Source organism: Zonotrichia leucophrys, chromosome 3, assembly GCF_028769735.1.
Source record: "Zonotrichia leucophrys gambelii isolate GWCS_2022_RI chromosome 3, RI_Zleu_2.0, whole genome shotgun sequence".
Classification (NCBI taxonomy): Eukaryota; Metazoa; Chordata; class Aves; order Passeriformes; family Passerellidae; genus Zonotrichia; species Zonotrichia leucophrys.
The window spans coordinates 53,427,779-53,445,633 of NC_088172.1; the positions used below are offsets into that span (position 1 = coordinate 53,427,779).

A 17,855-nucleotide genomic window follows, 5' to 3' on the forward strand; every position below is an offset into this window, starting at 1 on the left:
GTATTTTATCTTTTTTTTTTTTTTTAAACCATCCTGTTGGTTTTTAGCAGGGTGAATGTAGTATGAGGCAAATCCTCCCTGTAGCTTTTCACCAGCTTACACATGGGCCAGCTGAGGAATGAGGAAGCATCCGTGTGTGTTCCATAAAGCAGGCATCCCAACTGGATGGTATAATAGTGCTAGTGACTGCAAACCAGCAAAGGCTACGCATATGTTGGAAGCTTTCTTTATTCAGGTCAGTGCCGCTCGTGGCTGATGGAACCCTCCTGACTGCAAATAAGTAGTAGAGCACAGTGCTACTGTGTGTTCCTGGCTTTGTGTCAGCATGGTGTTGACCCAGAATAGAAATTTGATTGTCTTTGATATTTGTTTTTTAAATTAGACATGAATAGTGGCAGAGTTTAATTGTATGTGTTGGGGGTAACAGAGAATGTGCACACTAAAGATGTAGTCATAAAACAGAAATAGCAAGTTAGTGCAAGGCTTGAGCAGTGCTCTCCTGTGTTTTGTTTGTCATAGCTGAATAATTAGTCTGCAGCATCCACAGCCTTACTACTGTTTCCTGGCTTATGTTTTCCTTCCAGGGAGAGCCAAACACTGGCATTAGCCCAGTGACTTCATCAAAGACATCAACTGCCCAAGCTCTTGGGATTAATTTTACACTTTAATTGCTTATTCTGTTACTGCAACTACATCCATTTTTTTAAAATAATATGTAGCTGTACAGAGAGGAAGGATACCTGCATTTCTTGTTTGCAGTCCAACATGGAATTAGACTGCAGCAGTAGACTCTGTTATGTGGTGTCATTTCAATAAGTCCTAATTTTACATGAGTATGGAAATTTTTACACTCCCGAGCAGTTCCTGTTTTGTCACAAGATAAGTACTACCATAACATACACTAGATTCTGTAAATCCTAATTAAATAATACATCAATTTTACTGCTACCAAAATCAGTCTAGTTCAGGCTCTTAGAAGGAACTCGGACTAACAGCATTGTAAAGAAAACTCTCACAAAGGAAGAGATGCATCTCTTGTGCTGTGGCTTAGTTTGACATGCACCAGACACTCTGCCGGTCTGGACTGGCCAAAATTACTCCCTGCACAGGCTGAGGAAGTGCAATCCAGCAGCAAGGGAAGCATTCACTAGGCAGGTGTCCTGCCACTGGTGCTTCTGCTTTTTGTAGGGCTTCCCATGAAGACGTGTGCCAGCAGGGGCCGGGTAGTTGGCAAGGGGCACGGGGGTCTTTGATCAGTGCTTTTGTTCTCATACTTTCCTATAACTCTTCTGATAAAATTAATGCTAACACCTCAGGTCACCACTTGAGCAGAAAAAACCCTTTTTCCTGTCTAAGCAACCCTAACAAAAGCAACCTTATAGAATTAGAAATCTATTGACTGGCTGGTGACCAATCCACCCGTTCTGTCGCGTGGCAATGTCAGTTACACCCATGCTGTTCTAAAGAACATCTGAGTCACAACTTGGATTAGCTCTTTTCCCTTTTTTTTGATTCCCATGACTCTTTGCACATGAGTTGGGACTCTTGAGATTTTGCAGTATTTAAGCTGGCTTAATTTCCTTGTCTTATAAAGAATGTGTTTGCCTATTTTTAATCTTCTGGGCCTTTTAATCTTTCCTGATTGGCCAGATTTTCTTAAACTATCCTAATTTTTTTGTGTTCCTTCAAATTCCAGCTAATATTCTTACTGCCTTCCTGCTGAACTTTCTGAAATCTAGGTTCTTCTCATTTACAGGTTTAAAAACTGTTTGCTTTGCAATAGGATTTATTAGTTTCTTTGAACTGATCCTGTCTATCTGAAGCCAGCTTTCTCATTTTTATTAAATATTGTTTTTCCCTTATTCTAACTTGTGGCTATATTCTGTTAAAATACATTTTTGTATGTCACAGTTTTCTGTTGAGGCTGAGCAAGACTGCATGCAATACTTATTATTTTCTGTTAACCACAGACTTCTGCTACCCTTAGTTTTCCTTTTATACCTACCATCTTCAACAACTATTAATTTTTTTAATATATTTGCTGATAAACTTGTCATAGCACATATTTTTCAATTCAAGGTCACTTTTAATTCACATTGCCTTATGTTGCAATTAAATTTCAGTAGATCTAAATCTACAGTTGCTACTCTTCAGTGGTTTTTAGTCTTGTGAAATGTCATTCCCAAAAACCCCAAAATCTGATTAACTGTTTTCCTAAAAAGTATGTAATTCTAAAGATGTTATTAAGTTGCTAGCTCCAAGAGGTTTGTTAGAGGTTATCTTAGAAGAACCACAAACAGTAGGATTTTTAAAATAACAGAAAATATAAAAAGATTGTGGGGACTTTTTAGAATACAGTATTAAGTGGTTTGGTTTTTTTTAATTGTATTTTAGTTATTTGACCTTAGTTACTGACCTGTCCCAATTAAATTGCTTGTCAGAGCATCCCCCCCACACCCACCTGTGTGATTATGTGATGCCTCAATGACTAATGAGCTTAGTCACTCACAGGAGATGCAAAAATAGTGGGATAGCAGACTGAAGTTTATAGAATGAGGATTGTAAAGAACATGCTCTCTTCCTTTTGATACCACAGGAGAGGATAGAGGTTGAAAACAGGGCAGTAATAAATTGGAAGACAAGCCTTTTATTTGTGACCATTTATAACAGCATAACTGAAGAAAATTAGTCTGTTTAAAAAAACAAAACAAATACAGTTGTGGATGGAACTGGATACTAAATATAACAGTACTTCCAATGGCAAATCTAAATATTTACCAGCCTTCATTCAATCTGTAATTATATCAAGATTTAGGTTTCTCAATTACTAGCTGCTGTATTCTATAGCCCTTCATATGAGGAGTAGTAGCAGTTTCTAGGACTATGAATTATTTGGAATAATAATTATGTAAAATAATTTGCAAATAATATTGCCATTTCAGACACAGTTCAAGAAACATAAACTCTTTGTAATATTTGTAAATCTAGATAAAAGTTGATCTCTTAATCCTGTTAAATGAAAAGATTAAATGTATCATTTCATTATATTCACTTCTCTGCTTCATGTTTTGGAGGAAGAGTATCTCCCTGCTCCCATATGATCCTTGTGCATTGCCTGCTCATCAAGACTTTTTTGGACCCATCAAAATTTATTGTACTTCTGACATACATTGCACTACATTCACTTTGCTGGCATCTCTGAGCCCCTGGATGTGCTGTAGGGCAGGAGGGGGTCATTGCTGGTATGTTCTTACCATTGTATAAGAGTGTTGTGAGGGCTTTGGTAAGCACAGCACCCCCTTGCAATACTATCAGCACTCACAGCTGTACTATGAACCTGAAATATCTACTGGCATTTTAAACTCCCTTAAAATGTGAGAATCCAAACTTTGTGTTTGGTTGGGGTTTTTATGTCACTATAATATCAAATGACAAGCTGGAAACAAAGCCCAAAATGAGGGAGTGATGCTGTGTATCCCAGTGTTCATCTATCTATATGTTATTATTTTAAATGAAATTCCAAGCCAGACACAGAATCTTGTCAAGCTTGGTGTATCCAGTAACTCATCAAGTTAAACTCTTGCAAAAGGAAAAGCTGCCTCAAAAGTAAGGGCCAAACAGGGGTGAGGGTAATTTTTCTGACTATCGACTAGTTCCTGACTAGTTGAGTCATATTTTTAAACTCAGTAAAGATTTTGTTTAAAAATTCAACAGCTGGGAGAGAAGTGAAAACTTAAACATAGCATCTGTTGCATTATAGTAGGAAAATATAAGCCAGGCTGCTTGCTGCTGGGATGGATTTGCTGAGCTTGACATAACTGCCCCAGAAGATTCCCATCTGACTGCACTCACCAGGACTCCACCATTCCAGACTGGTTATGCCAGCAGAGAGAACTGAGGAGTAAGAAAACTCTTCATGTGTCTTCCCTGTTTAACTAGTGACACTTTTCTACCTGGTTACAAATTGGACCTACCAACCTTAAAGCAAGGACTTTTTTCCAAGCCTCTAGGAAGGAGGTAAGTCTATAACATTTCTTCCCTACTTTGAGAATGTTTATGCTTGTTTGGCAATAATAACAACTTGTGCCAGTCTTATCTGCTGCTTACAACCACAGTCTTAATGCTTGGCAGAAAAGAAACACATCCAAAAAAGCCTCCCAAACAAATAAATCCACAATGCAACTGTTCATGAAAGTCTTCCAAATTTAAACTAAATTCTCAATCAGTAAGAGAAGGTTGCTATCCACAGACTGCTGTACTACAAAATAAGCCTGCAGGATGGCTGCAGGATTTGGGATCCATTCCAATGTGCTGTAAAATTATCAGTAAAAAGGGCAACTTACAGGGACTGCAGTGGTTTCACAGGGATTGAGGGGCTGCTCCTATGGTAAGAGTTGTTTGTAGGTGCTGTCTGTCACAGCTCCCTTGAGCAAGGAATTAATATTGTAATTATCTAGTGTTAGAATCTAATAAAAATGACTAGTGGTCTTAAGCCATTTTTAAATAGTAAAATAAAACAGCCGTTCCTGAAGTGATTTTTTGTCACACAGAAAAAACCCCAAAAACCCAACCCACAAGGAAACACTGTAGTGGGTGTTTGCAAGGGAGTCTGAGCAGACACCTGCAGGTAGGCCCTGGGCTGTTTCTCACTGCTGTGGAGCCAGAGAACAGGAATCAGCTCAGGTGCACTGCGGAACCCTGGCTGGGTACAGGTGTGTGAGTGGCACACAAAGACAGGGCAGGTGTGCACTGGCACTGTCTGGTTCCATCCTGCCTTTCCATCAGATGCAATGACACCTCAGCTGACCCTGTGCAGCCAGCTGAGATCTTACACAGCAAAGTGCTTCTGCCCTGTGCTTTGCCAAAGAGGCTGTGCTGGACAGCTGCTGGCCCTGAGGGCAGAGAGGAGGTGTTGAGTGTGAGTGTAGCTGACTTCTGGCACGGTAAGGAAACATTCTGAGGAATCTGTCTCAGGACACCTTAGATTTTTCTCCTATGGGACTCCAGCCACCACTAAGTTTAACTCAATAGCCAGCATTAGGTTATTAGTTCAAGTTCAGATAAACAAAAAGTCTGTAATCACCCTTATCAACATGTACAGATGTGCTTCTTAAAGCAGCAGGTTGCTTTAAAGTAGTCATAAAGACTTCTCTGCAATGTGTTGTATCCTGACTCATCCATTCTGAGCAGCAGCTTCTACAATTAAACTGAGTTTAGTTAATCTGAAAGGCATTCCCAGAGGCATTTTTAAACACACAGAGCATCTCTGCTTTTATTTAGGCAGACTATAAACTCTCTGCATCAGTGTTTCCATGTGGAAAGGATCTGCACTGGTTCTGGCCCTTCCATGTAGTTTGCAATAAATCTCCAAGACCTGACAAAGTCTATTTCAAATATCTGGAATAAGTAAAAAGAATTCTGCTGAACTCCCACAAAAATATGCAGGGAACATTATTCAAGATTGTTACTCTGTACTCTCAGCACAGGAAATCTGTCACTGCACCCACCTTTTTAAAAGACACAGGAAGTAATTGCAATAGCTCTAGGTGTCAGGGTCACTAATAACAGAATCTAACCATCAGTGGACCAAGTGGGCAAAAAGCATCAGAGAATGAAACGGGGAGGGACAGAGAAGAGGAAGGGTAACAGCAGGGCAGCAAGAAAGGCAATCCAGAGAGCTGCTGATGTAGAGGTAACTACAGCAGCAGCAAACACATTGCACAAAGTGAATCCTAGTGGAGAGGGTCTGTGGCAGAAGAAGGGCTCTTACTCTTGGATTCAGAGCGATGACATGAGCTGGCTTTCTCCCAAAGCCACAGCTTTGCTGAGCTTTTCCAGCCACACCCACACAAGGTCTTTCCACTACATGCCCCCTCCCTACCAAACTGCTGATAGTATTTTGGCCTGCCCACCCTCTGTGCTCACCCCTTCCCACGCACAGCAGCATTCCCAGGTTGCTGGGGTGTCTGTAATGGTGACTGAAGTGAGAAAGTGTCCTAGGAATTGAGCACAGCCTACAGAGAAAGATGGTTTCTCACCTCCCTTTCACCCAGGTAACTTTTGAGATAAACATACACATATTTGGAGTGGAAAAAAAAGAATAGTAGTCTGCAAATGAGTTTAAAAATTATGTTATCTTGCACATACACATAGTCTGTGGATTTAATTGGTGCATTAGGAATAATGTAACATACCAAATGTTTGTTCAAATAACTTTGAACCTTGGTATTCCCTCAGTTCTTCTTTTCTGGTCTCTTCCCCTCACTCACACACTGTGCTTTGTCAGCTACCCCTTTACAGCAGCACTGACAGAGATAACACCTCATTCTGCAGTGCCCCTTTCCTTTCAAGAAAAACATATGCTATTCACTCTGCCTTCACCATAAATGGGGCTGTGAAATAGCTTGACTCCTTAGCCAGTTTGCTCTGTTTTACCATTTTAGTTCTTATTTAACCTTCTCCAGTTCAACACTGGTGGTATACTGGAGGAACTCCATTAACTACTGTGATTTGAACTACTTCACATTCACTGTCTTTTCAAACTATTCAGTCTAAGTTATCTTGCCATGAAGCTGCTGAGAAGCAGAGGAACACCTGAGATTTATTGCCCAATGCCATTCACACTTCACAAAAAGCAGCTGAAAAAAGACCAAATCCCCAGTCTTTCAGGTAAACACATATGTTCTCTTCCTTCATAGGAATGTGTTCCTACACTGCCTCTTGCTCCCCTTGCTCTTTGGTCTGAAACCTCTGCTAAATTTGAAAATTAATGGATAGGGCTTTCTAAAGCATGGGGAGGCAGAGCACCACAAAGCATCTGTTTATCAAATGAAATGAGAGAAAGAAGCCTAACTTCATTTTAAAAGCACCACATATGCTGTACTGGAAACAACTCAAATGGAAAAAATGATGAACATTTGATCACAGAAGAGCGAATCTATGCATGCAAGACATTTTGTGTTCCTTTTAGACAGTGACTGAATTACTCTTTTTGCTATGTGGGTTAGTATCTGGCATGCAACCAGTAGTCCATTATCAAAGGCATGAACTAGAAATTCTATATCTTAAGATAGATGCAGCAAACAAATCCCAAACCTTAAACCTGGGGAATGTTTCCCACTGAATTTTGATGTACCAACTGAGATTCTGGATATTGTATTTCAGATTTTGGAGAAATTAACCTACTCATTCCAGAGATGTAAGGTTTTTCTCAGTAGTTGTAGGATGGTGGTACTGGTTGTGAGGTGGCTGATTTAATTGTATTAAAGAGGTGTTCTCCAAATAGAAAACTATTTTTAACCCCTTTTTTTCATTTAAATACTTGAATAAATCTGAAACTTTTAAATGGACAGTTTATGCCCAACTTTCACTTTTGTTCACAAAAAAACCCACAAAAACCAAAACCAACCACCTTAGTTTTACTTTAGCTTTGTGTTTTATATACAAGAAAAAAAAACAGAACTAGAATGTGAGAGAACTTTAGGATATAAGCCTCCACTGGGTTTATATATACATTTCTGTTAACACAGAACATATGCTCCTCTCATTAACAAAATCCTTTATAAAATACTACAGCTGTAAATAGCCATTACTGGACATAAACTCAGTTAAGATGTCCTATTATGTTCAATCAACTTCCACTAAGGTTTACACACAGAAAATTCATAAAAGATACTCTCCTTAAATGTCTGATCCCACTGAGAGCAAACTAGAGTTCAATAAGCTTTAAATGAATTAACATTCATTAGTTATGAACTGAACATGGAAATGCCATTCTCTTTGTCCTCTCTTCCCACCCCACCCAATTTCTAAATGCCTCATTTTAGGTCTCATCTACCCTGTATGCTCCTTTGTTTTTTCAAGTATAGTCTGTGTTAGCAAATAGGACAAAATAACTAAAGATTTTTATATTAACAGAATTCATTTACAAATTAATCATAGTAAGAGGGATCAAAAATTAACATTTTCCTCAATAAATAGAGTGTACCATCAAAATTATCCAGAAACATATGAAGTCCTGCTGTCACTTGCCTGACTGCATTTTGTCCTTGACTTTCCTGATTGTTTTATGATTTGGTTACTCTAAAAATACAAGAGTGGGGGTGTGTTATCATTTTAAATTAGTTTTCAGGTCAATTGTCAGAATCATAATCAGCTTTCTGTTGTGTTCTTGCATTGTCCACTCTTGTATTCATGTGTTTCTCTCTGTCTAGTTACAACATCTCAACAGACAATGAAACTTAAAGGATTCTGAACAGCCATGAAAATTGAAAACTCTGCTTTTCCTTCAGACAGCTATGGAACACCAACAGAATAGTGAAATTCTTATTTAAGAATGAAGAGAGGAATCACTTTGTTGCAGGCAGTCTCTTCCAGCAGTCCAGTGTCACACCACCTGTGACAATGATGGCTGCTATGTACTGCTGAAATGCCATGACTGGCAATGTGGGATGGCCTCTTCCTGGAGTTTTCTTCACAGCTGATTCATGGACAAAAGGAAGGCATTTTTCTTTTGCCTCATCAAATCTATATCCCTTGGTATGGGGTAACCAGTAAGCTCAGCTTTCACTGTTGATAAGCAAGAGAGGTGTGCACAATTTTTGATGAAGAGGTATGTGCTCACTGAGGAAAACCTTCCAGCATACTTGCTGCAGCTCTTCCTGTGCAGATATTAAGCAGCCCACTAAATTCAAATTTTCTATTTTATTAAGCATTTTGTTTTTCCTATCAGGAGTTCCAGAAAATGAGGCAAGAAGCAGTGGAAAACTCTGTGGCTTCCTAGTCCTTTGAACATAAGAAAAGGATACCTACAACTAATCATAAGCATGTTAGTCTGGAAGAAAGAATAAAAATTTTATCTGGTTGTCTGGTCACTATTTCTGCCCAAATAAACGTCATTTGACTATTGCTGCTCTTCTGCACATAGTTTTGGGATGAAGAATGTTAAGCTTTAAAACAGCTGCTGTTAGTGAAAATAGTCTCCTAATAAGAAAATGCCTGTGAATGCAGTGGATCTGCCTCTCCAGAGAGCCCTCTTTCACTTAAAAGTTAAAGTATAGGTGGAAGAGGAGGTGAGAAATTCCACTGACCTCCCTGCAATAGTTCTTCATTAGCAGCATTTCTAAAACTGTTAGCACTCCACCAGAGCATCTCTCAACCACTTCTGCTACACCTTCAAGAGCTTGAATTGACAGCCCAATCTTCTGCCAATCTGGAGCTACAGCCTGCAGCCAGATAGACCCTGACTCAGTCTGAGCCTAAAGCTGGTTTGCTTCCAGCCCAACCACCTTGAGCAGCCAGACCTGCACTGTTCATTCACTTGAGAAGGAAGTTTATTCACCCAAGCAAGGAGCTGCAAGATTTAGGCTACTGATATACTTAAGGTCAGGCATATGTTTAGCTCCTGCTGAACCAGAAGCTCAGGTCTGAGCCCACCCACCTACCTTCTCCTTCCAAATAATTGATTAAAGAGTAATACAATACAGACTAATTAGCATTAAAAGTTTCTTTTTCCTGTTGTAAGGATCACGGACCCCAATGGTAAGGAATAAGAGGATCATGTCAGGAAAGGTTGTTAACAGGAGCAGAAATTTGAAAATATGGTCACTAACTGAAGCAAAGAAAATGTCCCTGCATCTCTCCTCTTACACTCATGGCAAGGTCAAACGTTCTTTGTCAAAATCTAAACAAAGCATACTAATTTTCCCCTCATGTTTCTCATGCTCTTCAGTTATTTTTGAGGAAATGCAGTGGATGTTGGTGAGTAACAGTGACCTAGCTCAAACTGTATTGGATTGTCTCTGTAACAAAGTACCAGATCTTTTGCACACAAAGTTCTTTACTAGGCCAAGAGAAGTGTAACCAACTAGAATAGAAAGCTCTTCTCTCAATTCCACCAACAGTGTTAAGAGTTGACATTAAAACCCCACAGTTACTTTCAGAGCAACATTTTGAGCACTTTAGCCTAGAAGTTATAAATGGTTCTCTGTGTCAAATTCAGCTGTAAGTAAAATTCATTCTAATGTTAGCTAGAAAAAGTGGAAACATAGTGGAAGTTTTTGCATATTAGCAGCAGTTACTTCTTTTGAATGCCATGTGCAGGAAAAAATATGCTAAGATATTTCCCCTATTTCTTCTTTACTTGCTAAAATCAAAAGTTTGTCATAAAAGGCAAAACCCAAACTGTTTTCAATGACCTTGCAAACACACACATTTCCTGAGGAATTTGTGACCACTGAGGCTATGTGCAAGTGGCCAAAAATCCTGAGGAAATGCTGTCATATATTTAATCTCAGAGCTTCAAAAAGTTACTGAAAAAGCTATTTCAGTAGCATAACATTAGACAAAGAAAAGTATCTTTTGTTTGCTTCTACAGTGTATCACCAAAGCTTTTTGTAGAGCTCCAGACTGCAAAGTTCACTCAACAGTACATAAAGACAGACAAGTAATAATACAGGGACACCCATCTTATACCCCAAAGTCCAGGATATGGGGTTCACACAGCTATTCCAGACAGAGAGCAGACAGCTAAGCCAAATACTCCTTGCTCTGTCCAGTTCTTCTAAACTCTGTCTTGCAACATCCCTGTTGCTCCTCTTCAGATGCTCTTCAGACAAACAAACAATGCCTCCTGCTAAGGTGGCATGCAGGACTCTTTTTCAGGGAGGCAGTAATCCAGACCCTGGAAACACCCATTACCAGAAGGACCTGGGAGCACGAGACATTCTCAGGCATAGCAATGCTTCCAAGGTACACAAGGGGCTGGGGAGGAGAAGGGATTAGAAATTCAAGCCAAATGGAGTGACTTTGAAAAAGATAGAAGTGTTCAGACATTACACTGAGGTAACCACTGAGGTAGCAGCTGAATGCTTGAAAATATGCCCAAACACAGTGTGGACATTGTCTTCAACACAATTTATGCCACAGGAGTTAACAGGAACTGAACTTGATTTAGTAGCTGAAGCCTGTGTCCTCCTACCATGGGGGCTGCCCCTAACATACCACTGCTGTAATTTTGTTTGAAATGCATTTCACATAGTTTCACAGTCAGCAAACATCATCAGACCTTAAGGATCCCTCCCCTTCTGATACAGAGGTAGAAGGACCTCCCTGCCCCTATGAAGACAGGAGCTGGAAAAGGAGTTGGAAAGAGAGAAGGTAAGCAAAGGGACACAGCTGCAGACAAGAGATATTCTACCCTCCCAAAAAGTCCCACTATCTTATACATGGCAAATAGCAGAGAGAGCCCACCGACCTGGTGCTTCTCCCAGCTGAAGGTTGCAGGGGCAGCAGCAGATCACCTCCCACTTATCAGCTGTGGGAACATTCAGAAAGCAATGCAAAATATCTGTGACTGCTCAAAGGTAGAAAGAGTGATAAAGAACCAAAGATGGGTGAAGAGGGGCAAAGAAGGTAGCATGATGAAATTGTCAAGGCAGGAGATTAAAAGGAAGGAAAACTCCAAAGAGAAAGGAGGATGAAATGAAAAATTGCTGAGGAGGGAATGAGAGTGTATGGCCTGGGTGAAAACAAGTGCTGTGCAAGAGGGAATGAGTTCACCTGAGGGACTCCTCAAATGACTGCAGGAATTAATGCTTCCATGATACTCACATACATAAGGTCCAGAGCAAGACAGCTCAACTCCAAATGTCCACTAAAAGATGATCTGTCAATCTCAACACTTTCTCTTAAAAATGGACTTCTGTGCATTGAAACACAGTCTGGTTAGATGAAAAGATCTTATCAAAAAGAACACATCCCCAACATATTGAGGAAGGTTCCCATACAAGCCCTAAATTTAGATGTCAGTCTTTGTGAAGGAGGTTTGTAAAAGGAATGGGTCTATTTACTGCTACTCATCACCATTTTCTGATTGTTGCTTTCTCAGGCTTGTGTTTCTAACACCAAGCCTAATGAACTGACTGACTGGTTTTTGAGTGGATGTACTGCAATGGAACACACTGAAGAGATCTGTTTGTAAGAGCTTAGAACAGACTCAATCAGAGAGTATTTTGTCATACACATTGCTAAAGGTTCCCAGTCTGCCACCTTCATCTGAGATTTTCTCTCACACCCTTATTTCCTCATAATGATTTGGGGTGCTAAAAAATACTATCCCAGGTGCACCAATCCTTTCTTCAGTATTTTACCCAACAAATCTGACAGTGACCTTTTTATTAACAATCCTAACTTGTGTGTTCTTGGACACAGTGAAAAGAACAGGTAACAGAAATTACTAAGGAGTTAAAACACAGGCAAGAGAGGGACATACCTGTGTCCTCCCAGTGAGAGTTTGTTCTCATGATGGAGTTTAAAGGGGATTGTAAAGAATAATTCCTTAAAGGCAAAGACACACACAAACAAACAAACAAACAAAAAAAGTGGGGTTTTTTTCCTGCTATTTTTAAACACATAAGTGTATGATCCAGGGCAACTTTTTAAAGTAATGTGACACAACTCTCTTGGGCAGCACAGATTAAGTGATACTTTAAGTATTTCATCTCAAATGAGCACTTTTCTCTAGGGAAAGAGTGAAAGATGTCAAAGACATAAACTGATTTTTGGTCTGCCATTCACATTGGGTAGCTGTTAGAAAGGAATCTCTTTCCTATTTAAAATTGAGCATGGTTAATCTATGTTCTTACATCCTCTAAAACTCCCAAACTTTGAGCTGTGTGCTGTCTTGCTTTTTTCATCCTGGTCACTTAATTTCTACAGTTTCTGGGTAATTTCTTTTGCTTTACCCAGTACTTTTCATCTTACCCTACATACTATAATCAAAGTTTAGGATCAGGGCAGTGGGGGAAGCCCCATGCAAACACCAATCTCATTTTCCATACCAGATCCTTTCAAAATGCAGGCAGGCACCATAAACAAAGACAAAATCAATCTCCTTTCGGAATTACTGCTGGTTATAAAATAAATAAACCAGATGTGTGTGACAGAAAGGCAGTATCTGCTTTTCAGTTTTTTTCCATCACGTTCAAAGTAGGCCAGGACTGTGACATTCCACCTGGCAGCGCACAGCCATGACCGACGTTCTCAAAGTAAATGTGAGACAACAATAACAGTTTGCAGTTTTCTCTACACCTTAACTCAAGTTATAATTCGTGATGTTAAAAAAAAACAAAACAAAACAGAATTCTGCGTGGTTTACTGGTGTATGAATAGGACTACATGTTCTGCTAGAGATTACAGCCAGTTTTTCTCTCATCTGAACACACTGGCGAACCTGTGCCTATCTCTTCACTCCTTCTCGGTTAACCCCAGGAAAAAAACAGCACTCACCCTGCACAGACTCACTAGGGGACTGTGATGAGAACCCTAGTGCACTGTGCCTTTGCCCGAAACTCTTTATACCGCGGGACAGCGCGCAGTGGGAGAGCAGCCGCGAGGGGAGCTCCGTGCCAGCGGGGAGCGCCCGGGATCCCGGGCGGCCGCTCCCGCAGGAAGCGGGAAGGAGCGGGGCAGCAGCGGAATAGCTCCGGCGCCTCAAAGCGCTGCTGGGCCGGCCGCGCTCCCGGCGGCTCGACGGCGACCTTCGCCACCCGCGGGGGTGGGGAGCGGCACGGCGGGGCCGGGGCGAGCAGGGCCGGGCACAGCTGCGCCGGGCCGGGCAGGGCCCCACAGCGCCCCGCCGGGCCCACAGCGCGGCCGCCGCTCCTCCCCTCACCCGCGGACAGGGCGGGGGCAGCGCCCCGCCGGCGGCTCCTACCTGTGCCGGAGGAGGAGGAGCCGCGGAGCCAGAGGGACAAAGTTAACTCTGGAAAGTTTACCGTGGGTGGGAAGAGAGAGGCGGAGAGCAAAGGGGAAGGTCGCTCCCGCCCTGCCGGCCGCAGCCGGGGCTCCCCGAGGAGGCGGCCGCAGCGGCGGGTCCGCCCGCGGGGCCGCTCCGCTTCCTTCGCCCTGCGCTGGGCGCCCCGGCCGCGGAGGCACTCGGGGGCCTGCTGAGGTGACCGGCGAGCGGCAGCGGGGCACGGCCGCCCTCCTGGCCCGCCTCCCCGGGACAAGCGGCCAGGACCGGGGACGAGTTCCTGGGGAGGCTCCCGCGGGGCTGCCGGCGGCCCCCAGCCCGCGCCGTGCGGCTCCTGCGCCACCGTCTCCGGCGGGACCCCTGCGCCCTCCTGCCCGCGGCCGGCGGCTCCCATGGCTCTGAGCAAAGGGCTGCGGCTGCTCTGGAAGCAGGAGCCGGGGCCGAGCGCCCTGCTGGAGGCGCGCAGCCGCCAGGACTGCCTGTTGCTGGAGGCCGGCACCGTGGCGGCGCTCAGTAAGTGCCTGCGGGGGCGGCCCTGGGGGCCCGTGGGTGTCCGTACGTGCCCACCTCTGCCTGTGAGGGGACAGTGGGGTGCGACGGCAGCAGGCGATGCCCAGGAGCATTGGGGCACTTTGCTCCAATGGCATGGAGAGAGGAAGGGGAGCGGAGCCACCTCCAGTGGGATGCTGGCTGCGGGGAGCGTCTCGCCTCACTTACACCCAGGCCTCCAGCACGGCTCTCCAGGCTTGGCCCCTTGCTGGCGCGTTTGGGTGAGCCCCGGTACGTGCCGTGCATGGAGGGCTGCCCAGCATCTCCCGATCCGCGTTCCATCGCTGCTCTGGGCATCTTTAGCCTCCTCACCAGCAGCCGGGGTAGAAGGAGCAGGAGAGGCCACCCGGCTGCGGTGGGGTCTCGGCACAGGGCACCTTTAGTGTGCAAGACTTATCCCCTACAGCCTTGGCTGCTGAGGAGGGCCCAGGTAATGAAATCAGGTCCGCTGCCTCTTGAGGAAGTTTCTACTCAGCTACATCAGGCGCTAACCACCACTGAAGATAGCCAGCTCACAACAGAGGTGTTTTGGGATGATTGACTTGAGATTTGTCTCCCATAGAAAACTCCTGGCTTCTTGCTGCGTTGCCCTTGTGGTTTGAACGCTATTTGGTTACTTGAGTGTCTGGCTTTTCTGGAAGAGTCTCGTAAATGTTCTCAGGGTTGTCTCACTTTGTGCTTTTGGTACTTGTTGGACCTGAATAAATGCAATGTTGATGTCGCTAATGTTGAGGCAGACACACAAAAATTAGGTGACTGAGAATTCAAGGGGCAAAAAGCAATGTAGGAGAACACATGCTTGTGCTGTGTTTTTAAATTGTTTTCTGCATAGTACCTGTGCCTGCAATCATGCTGTTGTCCACAGCATTGTAGGAGTCTGTGTTCAAGCAGCTCAAACTGTAGTTTGTAGTAAGACCTGTGTGGACATTGTGATTTGCACAATGTCACCTCAGGATCTGGGTCCCCTGAGCTGAATCTTCCACAATGTACGCTGGCAGGACATGCAGAATAAAATGATGAAAGCCAGAAAAGTCATCAAGGGGCAGCTGATTTTCTCAAGAATGGTTCTGATAGTGGGAAAATTTTGACCAGTCATGGAAAAGATCTTATTGCCACACTGTAGGGATTTTTGTTTGTTTTGCTTATTATATTTTATTAGAGTTTCATTTTGTGCAATATTTTGGGGGTTCCGTTTCTTGCAAAATTCTTTGGTAATAGTGGACATAAATGTGTTACATTTTTCTAGAGGGGGGTTTTGTGTCAGATTTCAGTGAACTGGCAGTGAAAAGTCAGTTAGTACTGAGCAGAACTTTACTCACTTTCCCTGAAAAAAAAAAACCTGTTGACATTAAAACTGAATACTACTGGGGTTTGGTCTGTATTTTGTTATTCTGATAAAAATCTAAAACAGCTCCACTTCCTAACGCCAATGTGCATGAATAAAAGGGAGAGTCCAGTATTCACTTAGACAGCCCTGAGCCACCTGTATGACCAGTGGTTGGAATGACTTGAAATCTCACTAATTAAAGGAATCATCAACATTGAGTAGTTTTTTCTCCCCCAGTGTTGCCATCCCCTGTTTGAATTGCTATGCCTGAAATGATTTAGTGGCTGGGAAGTTGCCCAGATGAAAAGGACCTGCTCAGCATCCATCTGAACACAATCCAGCAGTGTGCCCAGGTGACCAAAGAGGCCAGTGGCATCCTGGTCTATCTCTAAATAAGAGTGTGTGCAGAGAAGGACAATGGAGCCAGTGAAGGATCTGTGGCACAAGCCCTGTGAGGAGCAGCTGAGGGAGCTGGGGTTGTTCAGCCTGGAGAAAAGGAGGCTCGGGGGAGACCTTATCACTCTTTACAACTGCCTGAAAAGAGGGTGCAGCCAGGGGAGGGTTGGCCTCTTCTCCCTGCTAAAAAGTGAAAGGACAAGAGGACATAGCCTCAACTTGCCCCAGGGGAGGTTCAGATTGGATATTAGGAGAAATTTCTTCATGGAAAGGATGGTCAGGTATACAGAAACAGGCTATGAGGGAACTACTGTTCCTGGAAGTGATCCAAAAGTGCATGGATGTGGAAGCTGGGAATCATGGTTTAAATGGTAAACACAGTGGTACTAATTTAATGGTTGAGCCCAATGATCTTGGACATGTTTTCTAATCTGAATGATTTTGTGATTCTATGAATATAGAATTTATACAGTCTCTCTTAAAATGTGTTAGAGGAATTCTGAAGTAGTGATTTGTATAGGGTAAAGGGCCTGTTTGCCTTACCTTTTGGAAGTCAAGTGTCATGCCTTGAGATAACTGCAATCATGTCTGTGTTGGCATTCAGCCCACTCCATGGTAATAACTTTGTCATTTTATTTCATTTAATTCCTCTATTCCTTCCTGGGTTGGTTCCTGTATTGTGGGAAGAGCTAGTTTGTCCAGTGGAGCCTGTTTAGATAACTTCTGTTTATGCAGCAGAGGACCAGAAAAGGAGGGAAAACCAGTAGTAGGTATTGTGCTGGTGAATTTAGAAGAATTGTGAAGAGGAAGCTTCACAGCAGGGTGGTAACAGAAACAACATTAATTCTGTTTTGTTTGACTTGCCTTTAGGTTGTTGCTAACCAGAGAACTTGGCAGTGGGAGGTTAACATAAACTTTGTATATGTGTGGTTTCAGACATACTAGTCCTAGGGTTGTGTTAGTTTTGGCCTCTCTGTCTAGTTTTCTGTTTCTAAAATAAAGTTCATTAAAAATTGCATATCTGTGGTGAGAAGGAGTTATGCAACTGTGCCTTATGCAAATCTCTAGAGTAAATAAAAGCAGATTGGTATACCTGGAACACTTAAGTTGTACAACAGTTTATGTAGTTTTGCCCTTGCACCCTCATGTAAACAGAACTGTAGAGAGGAATATTCATAGATGGACAGTGAAGGCTTGAGAAGAAATTTTAGTCATTGTTTTTTTTTTTTTTTTCCCCATGGTTACCAAGTATCTCTGCCCTTGAACAGGCATGACATCTGCACTTGTGTAAAGTTTAATTGCTTCTATAATAATTTTGTACTGGAAGAAATTTAAATGTTGAATTTAACCTAGTTCCAGTGGCAGAAGGGAATGAGGATTGTCCTAGAAGTGGTGTTACAAAAAAAGAAATCTGAAAAAACACACACTTGTGCAGAATCAATACAGGCTATAGACCGCTGGCAAACTCCTCATTAAAATAAACACTTTCAAGTGTGTAAGCTAGCAATTTGATGCTGTCTTGTGGATGGATGATTTAATACTTTTTCCTCTCTTGATATCTTATAAAGATAATGATGACTGTGTTAGTCACAAATTGATTATGTTTCATAATTTCCTTACTGTATACACAGATTTAATACCTGAAAAGTATTTGCATCCTTGATATCCTTGATATCCTTTGCATCCTTTCCAGCAGTGGGAAAATATTGTAAAGATCTCTAATTGCCTGAATGTCAGCAATTTATAAAGTGAGTACTTGTCCTGTAATGGAAACCTAAACTAAAAAACTTTTGGAAAAATCAAGAAATCAAAAATCATTGCAGGAAACCT

The 17,855-nt window shown here is 42.5% G+C and overlaps 1 protein-coding gene across 4 annotated transcripts in view; it reads left to right on the top strand.

Moving 5' to 3' along the window:
• The first annotated feature begins 13,782 nt into the window (after positions 1–13,782).
• The window catches only part of SYNJ2 (synaptojanin 2), a 65,893-nt gene continuing 61,820 nt past the window's right edge, over positions 13,783–17,855 (top strand). For 2 of the 4 annotated variants that reach the window (XM_064708224.1, XM_064708225.1), the window contains exon 1: positions 13,784–14,266. In XM_064708224.1, the coding sequence (XP_064564294.1) occupies positions 14,146–14,266 (121 nt within the window). In that variant the 5' untranslated portion in view covers positions 13,784–14,145. Of the gene's footprint in view, positions 14,267–17,855 lie in introns of all 4 variants that reach the window. The other 2 variants (XM_064708226.1, XM_064708227.1) reach the window with 2 other exon arrangements.